A 25,694-nucleotide genomic window follows, 5' to 3' on the forward strand; every position below is an offset into this window, starting at 1 on the left:
GCTTTCATCCCTGAATTTCCCTCAAGCTCTCCAAATGAAATTTCTTACAGTTCATTGGTAAAGTTTAAGAATATCAGGAATAATTTGTTGGCTTGACAGTATGCTGTTCAGTTATCAAAATTACTTCTAGAAACAGCTGTAACTGATCTAAAAATAAGTTGTCACATTAATGAGCAGAGTTAAGTCAATTTTGATCACCTAGCCTAGGAGGCAAATTCTTTCAATGGAGTTCATCAATTAATAAAGTAAATCTGACCCAAGAAGCTGCCAATAAGTCTAAATTTGGAAATATTTATTTCTTTATTATTGGTCAATTCCTTTGCAGGTTTTAAACATTCATATATTGTCCACATAAATCCATATGTCAAAACCATACAAATCTATGGCTAAGGATAGTTTGTGATAACTGCCAAATTAATGTGTTCATTTTAGAACAGAATCATTTGGTGCCTTGAGCTTTCACACCGAAATATCCTATGAATGTGCCATTTTGTCTTGTTTAATAAGGTCCTGTTAAGTGGTAGTCAAGTTTCTTCAATGAAGTCACTTTCTAAGTCCAATCTGAAAAATAATTGCATTAGTGTTACACAACTACAGTGAAAACTACAATGTATATAATCACAACCATTTGTGTCCTTAGGGCAAATTTACTTAATTCTACAACATGCATTGACTTACAATTAGTACTCTAGCAGTTTTGAACTGTGCTTGTGCATTAGTCAAAATCTATTAGGATGTGATATTGTTTGTAGAGCTACTGCTCTTAGCTGAGGTCCAGATGTTTCTCTTCCACTTGTTTCCCTAACTGAGCAAACATGTCTTAATTTACTACATGACTCACCTGATTTTGCAAAATTAACATGAATAATGCAGATTTGGGTTTATTGTAAAGCTAAATGACTGAGAAACCTGAAATGTTGACTACTTAATGTTTCAATTCATAAGCAATACTCCCATTTGTTTTCCAATCAATGGTAACAGACTCAATGAGTCTACAGGTTAAGTGGTGAACAATTCGGGACATCCAATCAAATACACAGTAGAAATAGGATCAGGATGCATGATTAGAACTGTGGCAGATTAATGCAGTAAAGTATCAATATTCCTAGATAGTAGAATAGCTACATTGTCAAAAGTCAATACCTTCATAAAATAGTGGGGTTTGCCAGTGATTACTTAGAAAACAAATTATAGCAAAGAAAACTAGCCATCCAGTTCCTTGTATGGCAAAATATCAAAATACAAATCAATATTAAATGACACTATAATGAAGTACTGAATGCATTGCTACAAATTTCATCACTTCACAAGTAGAAAACAAATTCTTCTGGTAGTATCCAGCTGTGGAAATAACATCAAATCAGAACAGTTCACTTAATATTCTGCTTTTTCTGTATTAATGAAAGCTTGTTATTTATCTCTGGTTACACTCCGGTTACAGCCACGCAGGAGTGGGAGTGAACAGAGATGCAGTGGGCATCCATACTGACTTGGAGACTGGCCTCTGTAGGCTAGCTGTCCTGTTGGTGCTGCTCTGCTATACGATCCCTGGAAGATAAGCTGGTTTGCTATTGGCTACAGGAGATGCAGAACTGTGTGCATGTTCTTGCAGTAACGTGGCTATAGGGCAACATCCCAGTCCATGCCACTTGGGCATTTGCTATTTTGTAACTACCGTATATGCTGTGTGTCACTATATTGTTTAGCACCCTGGCCGCTGCGGAATGCTGTTTTGTTTAGCTGTATGCATGTGTAAAGTTGAATGAAAATTCAACATGAACTTGAGTTCAAGCTGTTATTTAAGGCTATCTAATCATACAGCAGAGAAAGACGTTTTGACCCACCATATATACATGCTAACTAAATATCCATCTATACTAATTTAGCCCACCACTATCCAAATCTTGGTGATTCACATGTCTAAATTCCTAAATAGTTTGAGAGCCTCTGCATCCATCGTCCACAAAATCAGAAAAAAATACAGCACAGAAACAGCCCATTTAGTCCATACCAAATCATTTAAGATGCCGTCTCCCACTGACCTGCTCCAGGACCATAGTCCTCTACACCCCTACAATCCAAACTAATCTTAAACATTGAAATTGAGCTCATTTGGCTCCTTGCATGGATTACCATTCTCATCTTCCAGAAGACCAATTTTGACCTTTGCAATCTTTTTGCTTTTAACATCTGTAGAATCTTAGTGTTCTCCTTTGCGTTGTCTACTAAGGCAATCTTATGCCACCTTTTGGTCCACCTGATTTCTTTAAGCATTCTCTTGCATTTCTTATACTCCATAAGCACCTGATTTATTCCCATCTGCCTATACCTGCAATGCACCTCTTTTTTTCCCTAACCAGGGACTCTCTCTTGAAAACCAAGGTTCCTTACACCTGTTATTCCGACAGGCACAAACAAAATTTATACTCTCACTTTAGAAGGTCTCTCACTTAGCAAGTACAGACAACAGCTTGTATCAATTCACACTTGCCAGATCCTTTCTGATACGATCAGAAATGACCTTTCTCCAATCTAGAATCTCAACCTGCAGACCCGACCGATCCTTTTCAATATTTACTTTGAAACTAATGGTGTTGTGGTCACTAGAGGCAAAGTGTCCTCCTACACAAACTTCTCTCACCTGCCCTGATATCCAGTGCCTTCCAGTTTCCAATTACTTAGTGAAAAAAGTTATTCTTCAGTTCCCCTTATTAATACACTTCTGTTACCTTTTTAAAAAAAAAAAAATTCTAATTTGTCAGTCAGGATTTCCCTGATCAGCCCCTGCCTTTCCAAGTGTAGATTAATCCTGTCCTTCAGATTCCTATCTCTGAAGTTAGATGAATGGTCTGTAATTACCTGACTTAAGTGAAATGACTGAATCTGATTCCACCTTCTGACCTAGATATCAAACATACTCTGAAAAACAATTTTCTCTCAAATCCCCTTTAAAATTATTTCCTCTCACCTTAAACCTCCAGATTTTAATACACCTGCCATGATCAAAAAAATATTTTTCCCTACTTTTAACTCTTAGAACCCCAGCCTATCCAATATCCTTCCATAACTGAAATTCTATTTACTTTTCACACATCAAAATGCATGCAATACTCCAGTTGTATATAAGCAAGTGTTTAAAGGTTCAATGTTACTGCCTTGCTTTTATTCCTTTTTAAAATAAAGCTGAGATTCCACATACCTAGTGTTCATTCATCATAATCCAGATAAAAATAAATATTAATTTTTTGACCTTGTTTTCTAATTTACAGCACAATTCAAAGTGATGACCCACTATAGAGCAGATCCATGATAGTGTTTGAAGTTAAACACAAGTACTGCCGCTGCAAGACTGACAAACGACAGCTGCGCAGACTTCCCTCTTACTTTTGCATACCTGCTGGCAGCCTGGACCATCTCCAGGTACCAGGCTCATTAAGCAGGAATGCATTTGAACACAAAAAAAACACTTGGCTTTATACATTTCACAATTATTCCAGGAAGCCTAAACCTTTATCCACCAGAAATACAAGGTAAAGAATTTATTTACCTTCAGTTCTTAATTATCTCTGGTTACTTCAGTGATTTATATTGAACAAGCTGTGCTGGATCCTGGGAAGAGCTATACAACCAGTCAACTAAAATTCCATTTCCCATAGCCTTTCAGATTTACCTCGATGCCCCGTTCTTTAACATTAAGTCTGGTTATTGACCTTCCTGGTAGGGGAAGTAGATTCTTCCAGTCAACATATCTCATATTAACATAATTTACTGCCTCCTAAATCATTCCAAATGAAAAATGAGCTAAAATGGCCTTGATAGCTAACATGGGCCACAGTTAACATTTCAAACACTTCAACATTCTTCAATTAGCTAAATTTTCATTTATAGCAGACTGGGAGAGGAATTGCACTTGCACAACCAGCTGGAGAATTTTAACAATGCGTAGAGGCCTGGCTTGTTTGATTTGGAATAGAGATAGCTCAGAGGATGGTTAATGAAGATATACTGTGCATATGAGGAAGTCATTTACTATTGAAGCAGGCCTTTTGACCCCCCATGGCTATGCCAGCCATTAAGAAGCTATGCTAATTGTATTTTCGGCACTCATCCCAGAGCCTTCCATGCAATGATATTTCAAGTGCTTATCTAAATAGTTGCCAAGAGTACCTGTCTCCACCATCTCACTGGCAGACAAATTTTGACTGGGGGAAAAAAAAACCCAAATTCTGTCCAAATCATGCTTATAGACAATTTTTCTAAGGGGTAAAGTTTATGACTATCGCACCTATCTACACAGCTCATACTTTTGTACAGCTTAGTCAGCCTTCTCTGTTCCAAAAACAAATAAACCTGCTTATCCAGCAGAGATGCTCTACCCTGTCAGCAAGAACTCAGGTTAACCAACATCTGTGGAGGGTCTTTTTTTTCAGGTCAAGAAGCTGCACTACAACTGGCAAATCTCCTCAGCACCCTCACCCGTGCTATCACATCTTGAGTTATGAACAATTGTATTCTTGCTTGGCGTAAATGATATTTTATATAACTGTACCATAGCCTTTGTGCTCTTATATTCTATGTCTCAGCTAATGCATAGCATTAGCTATAAGCATTCTTAACCAACTCGTCTATCTGTGCAGCTCCTTGACAAGCTCAGGAAACCTTGGACATGTACAGTCGGACGATCTCCTCCATAGTACTTTCTAGGGTCCTTTTATATATTTATATTCTATCCATATTACTCCTTATCACCATAAACACACCATTTTTTCCAGGATTAAATTCCATCTGATAGTTCTCTGACCATCATTACTCTTGTGCATCTTACCATAAGCAATATGAGCAGGATAAGGCTATCGATCCATCGGGGCCGGCTCACCATTCCATCATGGCTGGTTTATTTTCTAACCCCATTGTCCTATGTTCTCCCTGAAACTCTTAACCACTTGCCAATCAAGAACATAGCTATCTCTGCCTAGTTAAACCTTTCATTGCTGGAACCATTCGTGTGAAATTCCTCTGGACCCTCTCCACGCCCAACAGACCTTTGCTTAGATGCTGAACTTAAAATTGCAGATAATACTCCAGAGGCGTACCGACCAACACCTTATAAAGGTGCCTCCCTTTTATTCAGAGACACGGTGCGGAATAGGCCTTCCGGTGCCGCACCGCCCAGCGACCCCCGATGTAAACCTAGCCTAATCACGGGACAATTTACAATGACCACATGACGATGAGAGGAAACTGGAGATCCCACGCATTCCACGGGGAGGGTGAACCAACTCCTTACAGATGACGTCGGAATTGAACTCGGTCGCCCCGATCTGGAATAGAGTCCCGTTGATGCTACCGTTGCCTGTTCTAATCCTCTCAAAATGAAAGCTAACATCACATTTGCCTTCTTTGCTACCCGCTCAACTTGCAAGTTAGCCTTAAGGAAATCCCAAACCAGGACTCCCAAAAACAACACACACAAAAAATATTGGACGAGCTCAGCAGGTCAGGCAGCATCCATGGATGTTTCGTTTCGGGCCGGGACCCTTCTTCAGGACTATCTATTCTGTGCTCCCAAATCCCTTCACACCTCAATCTGAATTCCCTTAAAGTGCGAAACCTCGCTCATCCCACCTTGCCACTTCTTGACGCTCTCCCAGCCTGTGCAATTCCCTCTGCACACTCCCTGCCTCCACGATAGCAGCTGTTCCTCCATCTCTGTTGATACCTTCTGCAAAGTTGGCCGCTATGCTACCAGCTTCTTAACAAAGACCATCTTCCTCACTATCAACTACACTACCAACTTTAGTGTCGCCTGCGACCTTATCATCGTGTCTACAACATTGACACCTCAAGTCAAGTCGCTAACTCATATAACAAAGAACATGGCACTAGAATTTATAGTGCGAATAAATAGGACTAAACCCTGCATGGGCAAGGAACAGAAATGGAGGCGATTCGCTCAGAGACAGATTTCTGAAGGGACTTAACGACAGAGATACCCGTCAGAATTTTTTTTTAAAAGGATTTAGGGGTCTGTGACGTACCCTAAGCAACGCCAAGATCTGGGAAGAAGGATCAGACTGAAGCACAAAGGGTCGAAAGCGGTCAGGATCTCAAACGAAAAGCGCGTTTAAACTACAACTTCCGCTGTCCCCGCCGGCTCTGGGAGATTGACAGCTGACGTAAAGAACACGGCGCAGCCAATCAACTTGGCCGGCGCCAACAGTTCCCTCCCCCCCACCGAGACCGTTTGTCGCACACGCTGACAAAGAGCCACGTGATCCGTTTCCCGTGCATCCGTCCAATCAGCTTCGTCTTTGTCGCTGACCTCCGACCCTTTCTCGGGGGTTCCTGTTTTGTTTCTGATCGAGTAGTGGCGAAGAGTGTTTTGTGGGATCTGTCCGCGGCTAAATTTCTCAATGGTACGTATCAGGTTTGCTGCTGGGGTATGTGTTAGTCTCTCTCTACCAGACCTTCTTGTCTTGCGATTGATATAGTATGAGAATTTCCAACATGTGGCTTCGGGCCCTAACGTACGAGTAAGCCTCTGTGTGTTTGGTTATTGGTGACCCCTAAAGCATCACTTCATTTTTTTTTGTTGCAATCATTAATATTCCTGCTATCAACGCCGGGTCTTGGGGATAATTTATTAAAATAGCCAGAGTTGATTAAGTTCAAGTTATTTAAACCACACACAAGCGAAAATCTGCGGATGCTGGAAATCCGAGCAACACACACAAAATGCTGGAGGAACTCAGCAGGCCAGGCAGCATCTATGGAAAAAAGTACAGTCGACGTTTCAGGCCGAAACCTTTCGTTCAAGTTAATGCAAGGGAATAGAAATAATTATTATAGATACTGGAAATCGTAAGTAAAAACAAAAAAAAAACAACCCTGGATACAGCAGGCCGGGCAGTATCTATGAACAGAAAGCTCATTGATGTTTCATTCTCTAATGCCAGCATCATCTTTTAATTATTTGATTAACTTGGTACATCGTTTTACAAAACAAGATTACATTTGCAACCACAATTGATTACTGAATCAAATGAAGCTCATCTTTGGAAATAAACCCATATTTGTATTTAGAATATTTAATTCTATCCCAATTTCCCAGGCATTCTCATTTGTTGCTTTTTAGAAAAGAGATCTAATCACCACTGCTGCTTCCTTTCACCACCACCCCAGCATCTTGCAATGGTTAATTGCTATAGCCCAATTCATTTTTAAGTGTAATCTCTGCCCTTCCTGTTCTATGCAATTGAAACATTCAGTAGAATAATTTAAATGTTGACATCTTGGAAGAGTTATATCTTGGAAGGAATACTTTTATATATTAATGGTCCAGGAGACATGCATGTCTTTTAGGTTTTCTGATGCATTTTGCTGCTGTTTAGAGCAACACACAGAAGCTGAAGGAACTCAATAGGCCAGGCAGCATCTATGGAGTGAATTAGACAGTTGACATTTCTAGTCAAGACTCTCCCTCAGGAGTATGTCCAGCATTTGTACATTGCTCCAGATTACTGGCATGTGCAGCTTTTCCTGTGTCTTGTTTATAATATTTGTTTTATTTTAAAAATTGTAGTTTTTTTTAATATTTGAGTAGTAGTTAGATTGACTACTGCTTCTGGCTTAATGATAACATTCTTTCATTGTAATCTGGTATAATCATATGGGTTGATAGAGGTTGTGAAGCACAAAGTTCTGCTGGTACACCTTCTGGTGAATTAGTTGGCTGAGTGGCTTTCTAAGTAGGGCTCATATTTTTGTGGGAAATGTCTTTTAAATAATGAGAACGTGGCCTTTCTCAGCATTTTTGAATTGAGAGAGTTTTTGTGTAAAAGTGTTAGAATTCCAATGTTCATAAATTTGCTTTGTTTCCATGCTTTTGCAGGCTCGAAATGCAGAGAAGGCAATGTAAGTAAACTATCTCAATAGGAATTAGTAAATTAAAATTTAATATAGCTCATTACAAAGCTTTGCTGATTATATAAATACTGTGGATCCCTGTAACCTTTGGTGTCCTTACTAATCAAGAACCTACTCTCCTCTGCTTTAACTGCAGTGGATTCTGGTTAATCGGGACACATTGGGACCAGGTAGCAGACACCAACAGAATCAACAAACTCATTCGTAAGGCCAGTGATGTTGTGGGTGTGGAACTGGACTCTGACGGTGGTGTTTGAAAAGAGGATGCTGTCCAAGTTGCATGCCATCTTGGACAATGACTCCCATCCACTCCATAATGTACTGGTTAGGCACAGGAGTACATTCAGCCAGAGACTCATTCCACCAAGATGTAACACTGAGCGTCATAGGAATCATAGGAAGTCATTCCTACCTGTGGACATCAAACTTTACAACTCCTCCTTCAGAGTGTCAGACACCCTGAGTCAATAGGCTGCTCCTGGACTTATTTCCACTTGGCATGATTAACTTATTTTTATTTAATTATTTATGGTTTTATATTGCTATATTTCTTCACTATTCTTGGTTAGTGCGGCTGTAACAAAACCCAATTTCCCTCGGGATCAATAAAGTATGTCTGTCTGTCTGACATTGTGGCTCAAATATGTGGCTGTCCCAATTAGCTGAAGTTTCATGGAAATAGTTAAAAAGGTATAAAAAGACAAACTACCATTTAAACTGAGTAACAAATTATATATTTGCAGTACTGTGCAAACGTCTCACGTGCACATATATTTTAAAAAAAATTTTCACTTGAATGGGTGATGTGTGAGTGTATTTTACCTCAATCTCTGGTCCTCCACCAGAGGCCTGGGAGTTTGAAGGTTTGCCACAGCACACACAAACACAGTTGAACTTGTCAATACTGAGTACACCATTTAAACAATCACAGACTAGGTTCAAATAGGTATGTGAACCTCTGGGGTAATGCCTTCTACAAAAGCTATTTGGAGTTGGGTGTTCAATCAATGAGATGAGATTAGAGGTGTGAGTTGTAGAAGTGCCCTGGCTTATAAAATGACATAGAAAGTCAAGGTACTAACAGAGCCTGCTCTTCTCAAGAAAGATCTGATTATGTGCAACATGCCTCGATCAAAACAACTTTCAGGGGACCTTAGAAGAATTGTAGAGGTGCATGAAGCTGGAATAGGCTACAAGAGCATTTCTAAGACTTGAGTGTTCATCAGTCCACAGTATGAGAAATTGTCGACAAATGGAGGAAATTCAGTACTGTTGCTATTCTCCCTAGGACTGGGTGTCATCAGGAGCACAATGTGCAATGCTGAAGCAGGTGAAACAGAACCTAAGGGTAACAGCAAAATACTGGCAGAAATCTCTAGTACTTGCTTAAACTTGCTTTAAAAAAAAAGCACTGAACAAGACTGGTGTTCATGGAAGGACACCACGGAGGAAACCACTGCTCATCAAAAAAAAATTGCTGCACGTCTCAAATTTGTAAAAGACCACCTGGATGTTCCACAACAGTTTTGGGACAACCCTCTGTGGATAGATGAGACAAAAGTTGAAGTTATTGGCAGAAATGCAGACCGCTACGATGGGAGGAAAAAAGGGCACTGCACACCAAAAGCAAAACTTCATCAGAACTGCGAAGAATGGTGCAAGAAGCATCATGGTTTGGGGCTGCTTTGCTACCTCAGGGCCTGGACAGCTTGCAATCACTGAGGGGACAATAAATTCAAAATTGTATCAAGACTTTTTAAAGGACAATGTCAGGATAGCAGTCCGTCACCTGCAGCTTAATAGATGTTGGATGATGCAACAAGACAATGATCCAAAACACAAGAGTAAATCAACAACAGAATGCTTTAAAAAGAAGAGAAGCTCATATTTTGGATTAGCCAAGTTAGAGTCTTAGATCTTAACCCAATTGAGATGCTGTCGTATGACCTGAAGAGGGCTGTTCATTCAGATTAGATTCAGATTATTGTCATTTATAACCACAATTACAATGTAGTTAAAAAATGAGACAATGTTCTCCGGAATGATATCACAAAAAAAGCACAAAACAGACCACACAAGAAAAACCACATAACGTTTGGTAATCCCCAATCCAGAGTCTGGAGAGGCTGCTGCGTATCGATATCGCGCTCCCGTCTTAGCACGTTCCCTGGAAAGGAACTACAAACCCATCAGACAAACCTAAAGCTACAAGACCTACACAAAACCACATAGTTACATATAGTTATAGTTAACTTATAGTTTCAACGGTGCAGACAAAACCATAATTGATAAAAGACTAATTGACAAAGACCACATAATTATAACACATAGTTTCAACAGTGCAAAGCAATACCGTAATCTGATAAAGAGCAGTCCATGGCACGGTTTTAAAAAATAGTCTCAAAGTCCCGACAGCCCATCATCTCACGCAGACGGTAGAAGGAAGAAAAACTCTTCCTGCCATGACCCTCCAGTGCTGCAGCTTGCCGATACAGCACTTTGGGAGCTCCGACCACAGCCAACTCCAAGTCCGTCCGAAATCTTCGAGCCTCCGATACCGAGCACCATCTCTGCTGAGCGCTTCGACGCTGGCACCGGCTGCCAAGCGACAGGCAAAGCCGAGGATTCGGGGCCTTCCTCCCGGAGATTTTTCTGATTGCACAGTGGCAGCGGCAGCGAAACAGGCATTTCAAAAGTTTCACCAGATGTTCCTCTGTGCTTCACACATCCGTCTCCCATCAAATCAGGATTGTACACGGCCCCTACTTACAGATAACAGATAATCATTTCTGAAGTGGCCGCTGTGCGCTGCGTCGTGCCGCCATCTTGCTTCTGGTATGACTCATGCAAGGTATTCCAGTAATATTGATGAACTAGAACAGTTTTGTATGGAGGAATGGTTTAAAATTTGTCCTCACTCAGCAGCTACAGGAAGCATTTGGTGGAGGTTTACTGCTGCTAAAGAAGGTCCTACCAGTTATTAAATACAAGGGTTCACATTTTTTTCCAGCCTAGACTGTGAATAATTAAACAATGTGTACAATAAAGACATAAAAAGTACAATTGTTTGTTATTAGTTTAGGCAGGTGACTCAGGTGATCAGATCACATTTTAGGAGTGATTAATGCAGAAAACCAGGTAATTGCAAAGGATTTACAAACTTTCTCTTGCGCCATGGGAGGGGTGTGGGACGGGTATCAGAGAAGGAGTGTCAGGCATGGGTGGGCTGGTGCTGGTATGGACACACCCAGCCCTGAGACACCAAACAAGGTAATTTGATTCCAAGATTACTGATCATTACAGGAGGTCTCTCTGGAGCTTCTTACTCCCTGCCCTCTCCCTTCCCCTTTTCCCAACTATGATTTTCCTCTTCTTGTACCCTTCCCACTCTCAGTCCACAACAGAGACCCATATCAGAATCAGGTTTATCATCACTCACATATGTCATGGAATTTGTTTTTTTTTGTGACAGCAGTACATAAAATTCCTATAGTGCTGTGTAAATTCTTAGGCACCATAGCTATATATATGCACAGTTCTGTAATGAGATGCAGAACAAATTAAAACAATATCAGTGCTACTACAGTGATATAAAACTATTAGTTCCTAGGGTTATTGATGATGGAATTTATCCAGTGTCCATTGGGTGTTCAGGGAGGGGTAGCACTTCTGGTGAAGGGGCTTTTGTGTCCATTCTGGAGCAGCTCACTCTTGGCCCCACCTGTGGCTTTAAATAGCTGTTTGTATGTGACAGTGACCACACCCCAGCACACCACTTCAAAAGGTAGGTTAAACCAGGTGAGGGTAGCTGTTGGGTCTCATCGCCTGATGAAATAGGGGTGCCTGTCCTAGCATGCAAGTCAGCTCTGGCAGACTGGGTGGGTGAGATCCAAAGGTCAGAAAGGCAGTTCTGCAGCACCTCGTGGAGAGTGGCTAAGGCACAGAAGAAATCACGGATATCCACTGCAACCAGGGAAGACCCCAGTTTGTGACAACTACTAGTACCACTGGACCTAGACTTCCAATGTCAAGAGAGTGGCACTGTCACAGTGCAATTGCTTTTCCACTTTAAAAACTCCTCCCCCACTGTTTTCATTGTCATCGTCAGATACGATGGACAAACAACACTTCTTTTGACTGTTAAGTGAACAAAATTAATGCAGGTAATGGACTACCTTCATACAATATTTTCAGCAGTTGCATCCTCCAAATCTTCATTTTCATTGTAGCGTTCAAGATAATTGTTGATACCTTCATATTCTTCATAGTTCCCAACTTATTGAAGTAGTGAAATGGTTTAATTTTCACTCCCATCTTTTCAGGCTTCTCCAAGTCCGAGTGCTTGAAACTGCAGTGAGCAAAACAGTTCCAAATTGTCTTCCTGCTTATTTTTCGCCAACAGTTAATGACAAAAATCACTGCTTTTTGAACACAAATACATGCAACTGATGCCATTTGAAAACTCTTCACTCTAAGCACAATGTAGTGTCTAACGACAACACAAGTTCATGTGACTATTGCTAGTTGGAAACTGTTCAGCAAAAGTCTCTTTAACAGTCCCTTAAGTGTCTCTTAACAGGGAATCCTGGCTATTTTCTTGATTTGTTTTTGTTCTTTAAGAGTTTTTGCAAATAAGCGGCTACCCCAATTTACTGGAACCCACTGTATTCGGTATTGCTGTCCTCGTATGTTTCTTCAGCTGGTTGGACTTGATCATCCAATTCAATTTTGCTTACATATATAAGCACACAAGATGACATTCTGAAAATAGAATAATCATCGCAATAAGAAAAAAAAGATATTTTGATCTTCTAATTGATGTGAGGAAATTTTATATAATTTTTCTCAAAATATTTTTCATGGAATGTTGTGAAAATGAGCAAATAGTAATTTTATCTTGATCACAAATTTTGGATTTGCTTTGAGTACTATTTAGCTTATGATTGATACAGAAAATTGGTGTTGTCAGGTCCTGATTAGATGTCTTGTACTTTTACCTTTGAAACTTAGTTTCAAATCCTTTCCAAAATAATAGAATGAAACCAGACCATGAGCTAAATGGCTTGAAGGGTCTTAATATAAATTTCAGTGATCTTCAGTCCATTGCCCAAAAGTGTGTGTGGAAATTAATCTTTATTTGGGGATTGAAATATGAACAATAGGTATTAGAAATACTCAGCAGGAAAGGCAACATCAATGAAGAGTAAAGAACAGGAGCCCTCTGTCAAAACCATTTTATTTTTTGTTCTCCCCTTCCCAGTAATGATGAAAGGTCTACAACCTGAAATGGTTTGCTTTCCACAAATACTTCCTGACCTGTTGAGTGTTACTAGTGTTATTTGTTTTTATTTCAAACTTCCGGCAGTTGCAGATTCTTTTTCTTTTTTTTTCCCCTGAGGATGTGCAGAAAAATTTAATGCTAGATTATTGGAATGGATTTGTTAGTGTACTATTTGGGTTACAGAGCATTGTTCAATCATTGCGGTTAGAACTGAACTTTGAATCTATGCATCTATTGTAACACACACAAAAAAATTCAGCAAGCCAGGCAACATCTATGGAAAAGAGTGCATTTGACATTTTGGGCCGACATTTGAATCTATTTTATGTTTTGCCCATTGGTCAAACAAGGAGGAAAGTTTAAAATTTTTAAATGTTTAGACATCAATGTTTTATAGCTTAACTGAAAATACCAGTTGCCTACTTTATATTTCAAAATTAATTTTATAATCCCTTGTACTTGTTCTATCTGTTGTGTCACATAACTTCTTTAAGCTTGTTTCTCATTTTGTTGATCTATGTTGGAAGTTACAAAGACACTTGCATTCTTGATACTTTAGACTTCCATTTCTAGCTATGTAAAAGTCAGTATGGAATTATAGTTAAAATAAAGAAATCTCGGGCTTGCAAATGTTTATTTAAAGCAGTTATTTCCGTAAGGAAGATCTACCAATTTTTCAATTGGCATAAATTTTGAAGCCTTACAAATAGCTCACAAAATTTAGCCATGATTATAAAGTCTTGTAGTTAGCTTAAATATTTAAAATCATGTTTTTTTCCTATATATTAATTTTGACTTGGCAATAAATTTTCAAGCTCTGTTGAAATGGCAGATCTGTCAGTTTATGAAAAATGAATTAATTATCCATATTATTTTCATTTAGGACAGCCTTGGCAAGATTTCGCCAGGCCCAGCTGGAAGATGGAAAGGTTAAGGTTAGTGAATTGTTATTTTCAATTATGAAAGAGATGCTGTAAAGATATCTATTTTGTATAAAATTCAGTATATGAGATTTTCCAGGATACCCAAACTAAAGCAATATATTTAAAGACACTGAGCACACAGCACTATGTAGTTTGTTCATTGAACCAGTACATGACCTGGTCTCGTGATCATTGGAGTAATACTGAGCTAACAATTTTTTCCCCCCAGCAAAGCAATAGTTTTAATTCAACATGTACATTCTGATACTTCCCTGCCTGGTTGTAGTAAAATAATGTAGTTTTGATGTGTTCATTATTTGGGTCACTTGCCACTTGGCTCCGTGACACCTTTTGGTTTAAGCAAAAACTTTGATTACAGTCTCTGTCTCTTCAGTAGGAAAGGAGACCGTTCCTTGCATCAGAATGCAGTGATTTACATAAGGCAGAGAAATGGAGGAGACAGGTAAGCAAATTCTCATGGTTCTTCGGCCCAGTAATCTTCCATGAGTGGTTTTATTAACAGCATGTATTGATTACATTACTGCAATTGTTAGTGTTTTCAAAGTTTATTTGACTGTCTAAAAATTTGTTTTGAAACTAAATTTTACATTTGCAGAGATACAAGTGGGATGGGGGCTGAGCAAGAAGAGAAGATGCTGCTGTTTACACTGCGCTAAAAATTGTATCATGGTTCACTTTAATATAGTGGCATTTCTCAATTGAGATCAAGGCATGACAATTGTGAAGTCAAAGCGCCCAAGATGTGTGGTCACAAAACTTTCTTTTGGACTAATATCTGCGTTTTAACATGATGGCCAATGCACAGTCCATTTTATAGTAGTTGATAAGACACTACATCCTACTAAAATATTAAGCCATAATTACTTGTGTGTTTAACATTATTTCATATTTTCCCCTAGTACTTTTATAGCGTGATTGAACATAATATGATTCTGCAAATAATTGGTTTTCTCCATGTCTTTCCATACAGATCAATATTACTGTAATCTAAGATACAGTAAGAATTGAGATTTCAGCATTAATTTTAATGGGTATTCAATAAAAAGAAGTGATATGATTTTAAACAATCATCTTTTTTATATAGCAGGTGGTGATTGTAACCAAGGTTTCTGCTTTTCCAGTCAAACATGGGATATAACAGTGAAGGGAAAGGAATAGTTTAATGCAACCTGGTGTGAAGCAAATACAGTTTCAATATTCTAAACAGTAGAAAGAGTTCTATATTTTAATCAGAAGTACTGAATGTTGCTGAGTTTTGTTGGCAATTCTATCAATTGGACTCCAGTGTTGGAACCATCCAAACTTTTCTGCTGGATCCAGAGTGTGGAAGGCAATGGGATGAGCCGTGCACGTTTAGCCCAATTAAGTGGATATGTACGAGGGCTGTGATTGACAAATTGACTTCTATCAGATCCACATGACCCCATGTCATGTTTTGTTTTAAAAGTATTGCCATAAATAGTTCAAGTAGAGAGTTTCCTTAAATAATAAAACATGGTTTTAAATCATTTCAAAGGTTCATTTGTTAATGAAGTATGCCCAATGAAATACTTCTTTACGTAAACCACGAAAGATCATCAAAACCCAAATCCCCCCACACCCACACCCATACAAAAAAAATGAGAAGGGTCAGGTGAAAAACTCAGAACGTAGAAAACGGTAAGACTGAAAATAAAGCCTGTAGTCCAAGTCCATATTCAAACTGCAGAAAACCTGGGTAACATTCTCCGGGCACAGTGGCAAGACTTTTCCTCTCCGGCAGTGATCAAAAGGCAATCTCTGTCCCCTCTCCAGTAGCAATGATCCTCCAGAGATCTAAAGCCATTTTTCACTTTTGTCCTGGCGAAGGGTCTTGGCCCGAAACGTCGACAGTGCTTCTCCTTATAGATACTGCCTGGCCTGCTGTGTTCCACCAGCATTTTGTGTGCGTTGTTTCACTTTTGTAGAAAGATTTATAGTATTCATACATTATATTGGAAAAGTAGTTTTAAGCATGAATACCTAAATGTAATATTACCAATCAGACTTAGTGAGCTATTTTTTAAAAATTGAAAATACACATGGACTAGGATGTTAACAGTCCTGTGCTATCACCAGTGGATCATCAGTTGATCTGCCACCTGTCTTCAGGAGTTTCGGCCCACTTATGATCAAGACTCCTTCGAGGTGGTGGGCCAGCAGTGCTAAAGCACCACCTCCCACTGATGAGCTTAACAACTTGGCATCTGCCTCTATCAGAGTTGTTGGTTGCTTCCATCCAACAGATAGTCTACTCTTCAGGTGTCTATGCAACTACTGAAGGGTTTGCAAACGATGGATACACTGTCCGACTATCTGCCCCTCTGGACATACTTGGTCCACACCCATGATGATCCTGTCTCCCCTGCCTCAGCTACAGCCCTGCTGGTTGATTTGATCTCTCTTCTAGTGAAGCCAAGGTCACGCAGCCACTTCTGGAAAGTGAACGCAATAAAGCCACAGCAACCTACTTCGAATGGATAGCATAAGACCTTTCACCCTCTGCCTCTGCACTCTGATCTTAATTCTGCATACTTGGTTAACTTGCGCTCGTGGGCTTCATCGATGTTGTTTTCCCAGGGGACTGTGAGTTCACCAATAATCACTTCTGTACTGATGTCAGGCCATATGATTATATCTGGATGCAACGTAGTGAAAGCTATTTGCTCCAGGAAATTGCCTTTCCCATCCAGGTCGGCATTGACACACCAATCATTGGTTGAAGAAAGTATGCTTGATCGTGGGCTTGCGCTGTAAATATTTGATGCTAGTGTGCACAGCTTAAGGACAGGTTCATGGTAGATGAATGCTTCAAATTTGCTTTAAAGGTATCCTGCTCAAGTAATCTTGTTAAGCTTATTACAATATGGAAATAATCAGAATCTTGTAATTGCTAAGGATATATTTAATATGTATGTGAATAATATTCACAGTTATCAACTATTTAATCTTCGTTTTTTTTTAGATTATAAGTGAAATTTCAAAAAAAGTGGCACAGATACAAAATGGTAAGTTTCTAAACTGCTTTCAACTTCACAAATTTATTCACATTTTCAATAGAAATTCATGGGATGGAAATACATTTTCTCTTAAAGCTGGATTGGGAGAATTTCGGATACGAGATCTAAATGATGAAATCAATAAGTTGCTACGAGAGAAAGGCCACTGGGAAGTCAGAATAAAAGAGTTAGGAGGTCCTGATTATGGAGTAAGTAACAAGGTTTTGCTAAATATGCATGCAAATTTTCTTGACTTTGACAGTTGTAGTCAATTGGAAATAATATATTTTGAAACATTGGTTTGGGGTTTAAAACATATTGGACCTGCTTAAGGGAGCTTTAATTTCAGCTGTGCAATTTGTTACTGAAGCTTGAGTAATCTTGTTCCCACACATCACTGTCCTAAGAGCTCTTTGTAGCTTTTGTGCCCAAGTTAGGTAAAGGCTATTAAAATAAATAGCGTGGTTTAATTATCAAAAAATAAATCAGGTTCCACAATATGACATTTTTTCATCTATGCAGGACTTTCTAAATAAATTAACTATACTTGTTAGGGATTCCTGTTGTTTATTCCAAATGGTGATAGTTTCTAGATTATTGCTATAGAACATAGAAATCTGCAGTACATTACAGGCCCTTTGGCCTACACTGTTGTGCCAACCATGTAACTTATTTTAGAAACTGCCTAGAATTTCCCTAGTGCGTAGTCCTCTATTTTTCTAAGCTCCATGTACCTGTCTAAGTGGCTCTTAAAAGATCCTATTGTATCTGCTTCCACCACCAGTGGCAGCAGTGTATTCCATGCACCCACCGCTCTCTGATAAACTTACCCCTGACATACCCTCGGTACCTATTTCCAATCACCTTATAACTATGCCCCCTCACGTTAGCCATTTCAGCCCTGGGCGAAAGCCTCTGGTTATCCACACAATCAATGCCCCTCATCATCTTGTACACCTCTATCAGGTCACCTCTCATCCTCCATCACAAGAAAGGGCCAGGTTCACTCACCTCAAAAGGCACGTTCTCCAATCCTGGCAACGTCCTTGTAATCTCCTCGGCACTCTCTTTATAGTATCCACATCATTCCTGTAGTGAGGTGACTGGAACTGAACACAATACTCTTAAGTGGGGTCTGACCAATGTCTTGTATAGCTGTAACATTGCTTCATGGCTCTTGAACTCAATCCCATGGTTGATGAATGTCAGCACACCGTATGCCTTCTTAACAACGCTGTCAACCTTAGCGGCAGCTTTGAGTGTCCTCTGAGCACGGACCCCAAGATCTCTCTGATCCTCCACACTGCTAAGAATCTTACCTTTAATATTATATTCTGTCTTCAAATTTGACCTACCAAAATGAACCACTTCACACTTGTTTGAAATTCATCTGCCACTTCTCAGCCCAGTTCTGCATCCTATCGATGTCCCGTTGTAACATCTGACAACCCTCCGGACTATCCACAACACCCCCAACCTTTGTGTCATCAGTAAACTTACTAACCCACCCTTCTACTTCTTCATCCAGGTCATTTATAAAAGTCACAAAGAGGAGGGGTCCCAGAACAGATCACTGCAGAACACCACTGGTCACCGACCTCCATGCAGAATACGAACCATCTACAATCACCCTTCGCCTTCTGTGGGCAAGCCAATTCTGGATCCACAAAGGAAGGTCTCCTTGGGTCCCATGCCTCCTTACTTTCTGAAAGAGCCTTGCATGGGGAACCTGATCAAATGCCTTACTGAAATCCATATACACTACATCCACTGCTCTACCTTCAATGTGTATTGTTACATCCTCAAAGAATTCAATCAGGCTGGTAAGGCATGTCCTATCCTTGACAAAACCATGCTGACTATCCCTAATCAGATTATCACTCTCCAAATGCTCATAAATCCTGCCTGTCAGGATCTTCTCCAACAACTTGCCCACCACTGAATTCAGACTCCTGGTTTGCAAGAAGTTTGCATATTTTTGAGCATGAGGGCTAAAATGGGTATTTTTCTTCCCTTGTGAATCCTTCTCCTCTTGAACCCTGAAGAAAGCAATATATCTTCTTTCTCCATCCTACTTTCTGTAACTGCCATATAATTAAGTTGATTTTAAGAGCATAAATCACTAATATTGCATCAGATACATTCTTGCACCTATTTCCATCTGCCTGATCTCTTTCATGTGCCCATCAACCCCATTCCCCATCTCCTAACACTTGTTTAGCACAAGGGGCAATTTGAGTAATCAATTAATCCAGCAACAGGCTTGTGTTTGAATCACAAATAAGATTAAAAAAAGTTATAATATGATACTTCTGCTGTGCTTCTGTGCTACCAGTTCATAATGTTGTAGCTTTGATGTAAAGAATGTGTTTGGATTTGCAATCAGGTTTCAAGAATATAAATTGATCTTAAGCGTGTGACTGTGGCTAAATGCAGCATATTTGAATTTTGTCCTAACGTGATGCTACGATTTGGTTTATTACTAGGCAGTGATGTTAATCTACTGGCGTTGGCACTAGCAAATATCTTTAATCAACGTAAGATGAAGGTTGCTTTCCTGATGAAAAAATCAGAGGAAAACAGCTGTTTACAATTTAATTTTTCTTTCTGAATAATGTCATTTCTACAACAGTCTTTTTTTTAATTTAGAAAATTGGACCAAAAATGTTGGATCATGAGGGAAAAGAAGTTCCAGGCAACAGAGGATACAAATATTTTGGAGCAGCTAAAGATTTGCCAGGAGTCAGAGAATTATTTGAAAAAGAGCGTAAGTTTTTAAAATTTTTTAAATTTCCTTCATTACCTATCATGAGAATATTCACCTGTTGGAAATTTCTTTGGGTGTTGTCACTCCCAATGCTATGTAGCGAATTCAGTTTTCATTAATTATTCGAAATGTTACTGTCACACAGTTTAATCATTCTTTGGGGCTGCACTAATTAAACAGGTTTTTATAACCATATAACAATTACAGCATGGAAACAGGCCATCTCGGCCCTTCTAGTTCATGCCGAACGCTTACTCTCACTTAGTCCCACTGACCTGCACTCAGCCCATAACCCTCCATTCCTTTCCTGTCCATACACGTATCCAATTTTTTTTTTAAATGACAATATCAAACCTGCCTCTCCCACTTCTACTGGAAGCTCGTTCCACACAGTCTACCACTCTCTGAGTAAAGAAGTTCCCCCTCGTGTTCTTCCTAAACTTTTGCCCCTTAACTCTGAACTCATGTCCTCTTGTCTGAATCTTCCCTACTCTCAATGAAAAAAGCCTATCCACGTCAACTCTATCTATCCCCCTCATAATTTTAAATATCTCTATCAAGTTCCCCCCCCCCCCCTCAACCTTCTACACTCCAAAGAATAAAGACCTAACTTGTTCAACCTTTCTCTGTAACTTAGGTGCTGAAACCCAGGTAACATTCTAGCAAATCTCCTCTGTACTCTCTCTATTTTGTTGACATCTTTCCTACAATTTGGTGACCAGAACTGTACACAATACTCCAAATTTGGCCTCACCAATGCCTTGTACAATTTTAACATTACATCCCAACTCCTATACTCAGTGCTTTGATTTATAAAGACCAGCATACCAAAAGCTTTCTTCACCACCCTATCCACATGAGATTCCACCTTCAGGGAACTATGCACCGTTATTCCTAGATCACTCTGTTCTACTGCATTCCTCAATGCCCTACCATTTACCCTGTATGTCCTATTTTGAAAAAAGGTAGCACCTCACACTTATCAGCATTAAACTCCATCTGCCATCTTTCAGCCCACTCTTCTAACTGGCCTAAATCTCTCGTCAAGCTTTGAAAACCTACTTCATTATCCACAACCCCACCTATCTTAGTATCACCTGCATACTTACTAATCCAATTTACCACCCCATCATCCAGATCATTAATGTATATGACAAACAACATTGGACCCAGTACAGATCCCTGAGGCACACCACTAGTCACCGGTCTCCAACCTGACAAACAGTTATCCACCACTACTCTCTGGCATCTCCCATCTAGCCACTGTTGAATCCATTTTACTACTTCAATATTAATACCTAACGATTGAACCTTCCTAACTAACCTTCCGTGTGGAACTTTGTCAAAGGCCTTACTGAAGTCCATATAGACAGCATCCACTGCTTTATCCTCATCAACTTTCCTAGTAACCTCTTCAAAAAATTCAATAAGATTTGTCAAACATGACCTTCCACGCACAAATCCATGTTGACTGTTCCTAATCAGACCCTGTCTATCCTGATAATTATATATACCATCTCTAAGAATACTTGCCATTAATTTACCCACCACTGACGTCAAACTTACAGGCTGATAATTGCTAGGTTTACTCTTAGAACCCTTTTTAAACAATGGAACCACATGAGCAATGCGCCAATCCTCCGGCACCATCCCCATTTCTAATGACATTTGAAATATTTCTGTCAGAGCCCCTGCTATTTCTACACTAACTTCCCTCAAGGTCCTAGGGAATATCCTGTCAGGACCCAGAGATTTATCCACTTTTATATTCTTTAAAAGCACCAGTACTTCCTTCTCTTTAATCGTCATAGTTTCCATAACTATCCTACTTGTTTCCCTTACCTTACACAATTCAATATCCTTCTCCTTAGTGAATACCAAAGAAAAGAAATTGTTCAAAATCTCCCCCATCTCTTTTGGCTCCACACATAGCTATCCACCCTGATTCTCTACGGGACCAATTTTATCCCTCACTATCCTTTTGCTATTAATATAACTGTAGAAACCCTTTGGATTTATTTTCACCTTACTTGCCAAAGCAACCTCGTATCTTTTAGCTTTTCTGATTTCTTTCTTAAGATTCTTTTTACATTCTTTATATTCCTTGGGCACCTCATTTACTCCATGCTGCCTATATTTTTTGTAGATCTCTCTTTTTTTCTGAACCAAGTTTCCAATATCCCTTGAAAACTATGACTCTCTCAAACTTTTAACCTTTCCATTCAACCTAACAGGTACATAAAGATTCTGTACCCTAAAAATTTCACCTTTAAATGACCTCCATTTCTCTATTACATCCTTCCCATAAAACACATTGTCCCAATCCAGTCCTTCTAAATACTTTTGTATCCTTTTCTTTTCTCATTTGATATCTTTCTGCCATTTTGCACCCGATATCACTTTGCTTGAACAAGGCAGGCTATATGCCCTGGGTAAGAGATACTAATTCATTATGTAGACTCTTGCTGTTCACGTTACCTATCCATTTCACTATTGGGGTTTAACACAAGTAAATATTGTAAAGTGATTTGTTTTGAATAAACTTTTCATAATGATTCAGTGCATAAACATGTCTAAAAAGATACCTTTTTTTGGTGTTACGAATGCAGCAGCAATGAATATGAAACTGAGACAGGGTTTAGAACAAATCCCAAGATCTATTAACCTCTGCTCAAAACTTAGAAAAATAAACAATTGACTAACTTAACCGGAAGTTAACAGTTAGGCGGCAATCTCTAACCAACAGTCAAACTTAGAAACTGTTCTTAACGAGTTCTCATCCAAGCACAGACTTAAAGTGATAAATTCAAAAGTCCATGTGACTTATACAGTCAGTAAGCAGAGACTTCCCCAGAACAACGATTCCTTCGAAGTAATGATGATCTGCCGATTCCACAGCCGGGAGATGCCTTGTTCACAGAAATCACAAGGAAATAAAAGGAACTGACTTTTTGACTGGAGGGTGGTCACTGCACAAACCTCCTCAACTTTGCAGGGGTTTAACTCAAATGTGCTTGCCACAACTCCTGAACGAAGTCACAAAGGTCTATCATTCCCCAAAACGCTGAACGACATTAACTTTATCCAATCCTTTGAACTCGGATGACAACAGAATAGTGATGTGAAATCAAAGAAAGCTATCCACAGATTGTCTATTTTGTATTTCTGTAGCTGCATCTGTCAAATCTTAGTCGTACAGTATGTCACCAAGGAAGCTGAGCAGCCTTTATTACAGCTAAAGCTAAGAAGTACAAGTGTTAATTTTTAATCTAATTTATTAAAAATGGCAGAGAACAATACAAGGATTCAGATGTACTTGAGTTATTGAGATGAGAACTGAAAATTACTTTAAAGTATTGGATTCTTGAAAAGATTTGCAATTTTGTTTTCAAGATTTGGAGGCTGATATGCATTGATTAATGAATGTTATGTCATCAGAAATTAAGTTGTTTATTCAGCAAAATCTTTTTCCCAAAACATTACTAGTATACAAAATCCTTAAAAAAATAAATAAAAATAATTCCACATAAGCAGTTTCCTGATTCTAATGGAGGAGGTATCAGCGGACTCGCTGTATGGCATAAAATTAGTAATGATGAATTTGCACATCTACTCCTGGGTCTGAACATCCATAAATGTTCCATTATAATGCATTCCTTCAATATAAAACCCACATTATTACTCTCATCCCAAATTTCAGGCAATTCTTTGTTTAGATTTTAAGGCATGTTATCTAGATATGCCTCTTTTTTTTATTGAGCTGCAGCACTGATAGGCCCTTCTGACCATTTGAGCAGTGCCACACAGCGATCTGATTTAATCCTAGCCTAATCACAGGACAATTTACAATGACCAATTAACCTACCAACCAGTATATCTTTGGGCTGTGGGAGGAAACCGGAGCACCCGGAGGAAACCCATGTGGTCACAGGGAGAACATATAAACTCCTTACCGGTAGTGGCGGGAATTGAACCCAGGTTAACTGTGCTGCAAAGCCTTGTGCTAACCTCTACGTTACTGTGCTGTCCCTTAACTACGTTTTATTGGAAATGAAGTTAATAATTATAGTTGGTAGGTTAAGGACAGAAGCTATGCTGTTTTGAGGCAACATCTTTTTTATATTTGCTTGAAGCTCCTGCCCCACCACGGAAAACTCGTGCAGAGCTCATGAAAGACATTGATGCAGACTATTATGGCTACAGAGATGAAGATGATGGTGTCCTTTTGCCTTTGGAACAGGAGCTTGAGAAAGGAGGTAAATAAAACTAAACCAGTTGTTAAGCCTGTATATGAGTATTGATAAAATAAGATGGTCCTAGCACACTCATTAATATTCACTTCTGAAGTTAAAAATAAAGCTAATTAGCATTGACAAGCATCTAAGTATGATGTATGGAATGAAATGTTTTCGCATCAGCAAATTTAATGCCATAGTTTCATAGTGTTCCTATTATAATTAACTTTAAATTATACACAAGTCCTTACACAGTTAAATTTTTGACATTACTTTTAGACATAAATTTATTTTCCAAAAGATATTGTAAAACAAGGTGGAAGATTCAGGAGAGAGTACAGAGGAGATTTACTAGAATGTTACCTGGGTTTCAGCATCTAAGTTACAGAGAAAGGTTGAACAAGTTGGGTCTTTATTCTTTGGAGCGTAGAAGGTTGAGGGGGACTTGATAGAGGTATTTAAAATTATGAGGGGGATAGATAGAGTTGACTTGGATAGGCATTTTCCATTGAGAGTAGAGGAGATTCAAACAAGAGGACATGAGTTGAGAGTTAAGGAGCAAAAGTTTAGGGGGAACTTCTTTACTCAGAGAGCGGTAGCTGTGTGGAACGAGCTTCCAGTAGAAGTGGTAGAGGCAGGTTTGATTTTGTCATTAAAAAAAAAAATTGGATAGGTATATGGACAGGAAAGGAATGTAGGGTTATGGGCTAAGTGCAGGTAGGTGGGACTAGGTGAGAGTAAATGTCAGCACCGACTAGAAGGGCTGAGGTGGCATGTTCCCGTGCTGTAGTTGTTATATGGTTATATGATGTATCCTCATATGGTGACAAAACATTTGCAAATGGATTGCCAATATGGAGAACCCAACCATATGCTAGAATATCAGCATGAATTTTCATTTACTCTGACAAACTCGAGGAGAAAAATGATAGCAATGGTTTTACTGGAACATTTTTGAATGGCCTGAATTACTACTATTGACAGTATCCTGCTTAAGAGTTGCTCTTGTAATTTTCCAACCAGTGGCGTGTGGCTTTACAACCTGATCCTGATGGACCCTAACTAAATAATACTAATTTCCCATTGGGTATATTGTCTGACTGCAATCATAGTTAAGCCAGCTCATTACTTTACACATAAGCTTTAGCAACAGTAGCACATTTTTATAGTATTGTCCAAATGCTTCCATTTGATTGCACTACATCAGAATGAATGAGGCATGATGGTAGAGTCTACAAAGAATTCACTTGTGGGTAACAGTTAATTTTAACCTACTGATTCTGATGTACAAATATAGTGAAGAGGCACTATTCTGCACAGGGATTATGCATATTCTGAGATGCTAACATAAAACATTCTTTGTGAAATGGCTAAGATCATGCATGTGTGATTAAATTGATGATATATGGTCATGTGTTTGATTCTTTTTATATACAAAAAAAAGTGGGGAAATATTTTATAATGCTCTCCATGTTTATGAAGTCACAAATTAGTTTAGAACGAAACAGTTATCTTCCTTGTGTC

The 25,694-nt window shown here is 39.1% G+C and overlaps 1 protein-coding gene and 1 long non-coding RNA gene across 2 annotated transcripts in view; one reads left to right on the plus strand and one right to left on the minus strand.

The window, feature by feature from the left end:
* Nucleotides 1-277: 277 nt before the first annotated feature.
* Nucleotides 278-6,202, minus strand: LOC140741770 (uncharacterized). Its single transcript, XR_012102131.1, has 2 exons — nucleotides 6,039-6,202; nucleotides 278-561 (listed from the first exon to the last, which is right to left on the minus strand). It is a non-coding gene; the product is annotated as an uncharacterized lncRNA (long non-coding RNA).
* Nucleotides 6,203-6,303: 101 nt separating this feature from the next.
* isy1 (ISY1 splicing factor homolog) overlaps nucleotides 6,304-25,694 on the plus strand; it is a 28,153-nt gene continuing 8,762 nt past the window's right edge. Inside the window, exons 1-8 of the mRNA XM_073072141.1 lie at nucleotides 6,304-6,416; nucleotides 7,892-7,914; nucleotides 14,091-14,142; nucleotides 14,528-14,593; nucleotides 17,135-17,177; nucleotides 17,265-17,377; nucleotides 19,818-19,935; nucleotides 24,069-24,191. Of these exons, the coding sequence (XP_072928242.1) occupies nucleotides 6,414-6,416; nucleotides 7,892-7,914; nucleotides 14,091-14,142; nucleotides 14,528-14,593; nucleotides 17,135-17,177; nucleotides 17,265-17,377; nucleotides 19,818-19,935; nucleotides 24,069-24,191 (541 nt within the window). The 5' untranslated portion in view covers nucleotides 6,304-6,413. The remainder of the gene's footprint in view (nucleotides 6,417-7,891; nucleotides 7,915-14,090; nucleotides 14,143-14,527; nucleotides 14,594-17,134; nucleotides 17,178-17,264; nucleotides 17,378-19,817; nucleotides 19,936-24,068; nucleotides 24,192-25,694) is intronic.

The sequence above is a fragment of the Hemitrygon akajei genome, chromosome 19 (assembly GCF_048418815.1).
Source record: "Hemitrygon akajei chromosome 19, sHemAka1.3, whole genome shotgun sequence".
Taxonomy (NCBI): domain Eukaryota; kingdom Metazoa; phylum Chordata; class Chondrichthyes; order Myliobatiformes; family Dasyatidae; genus Hemitrygon; species Hemitrygon akajei.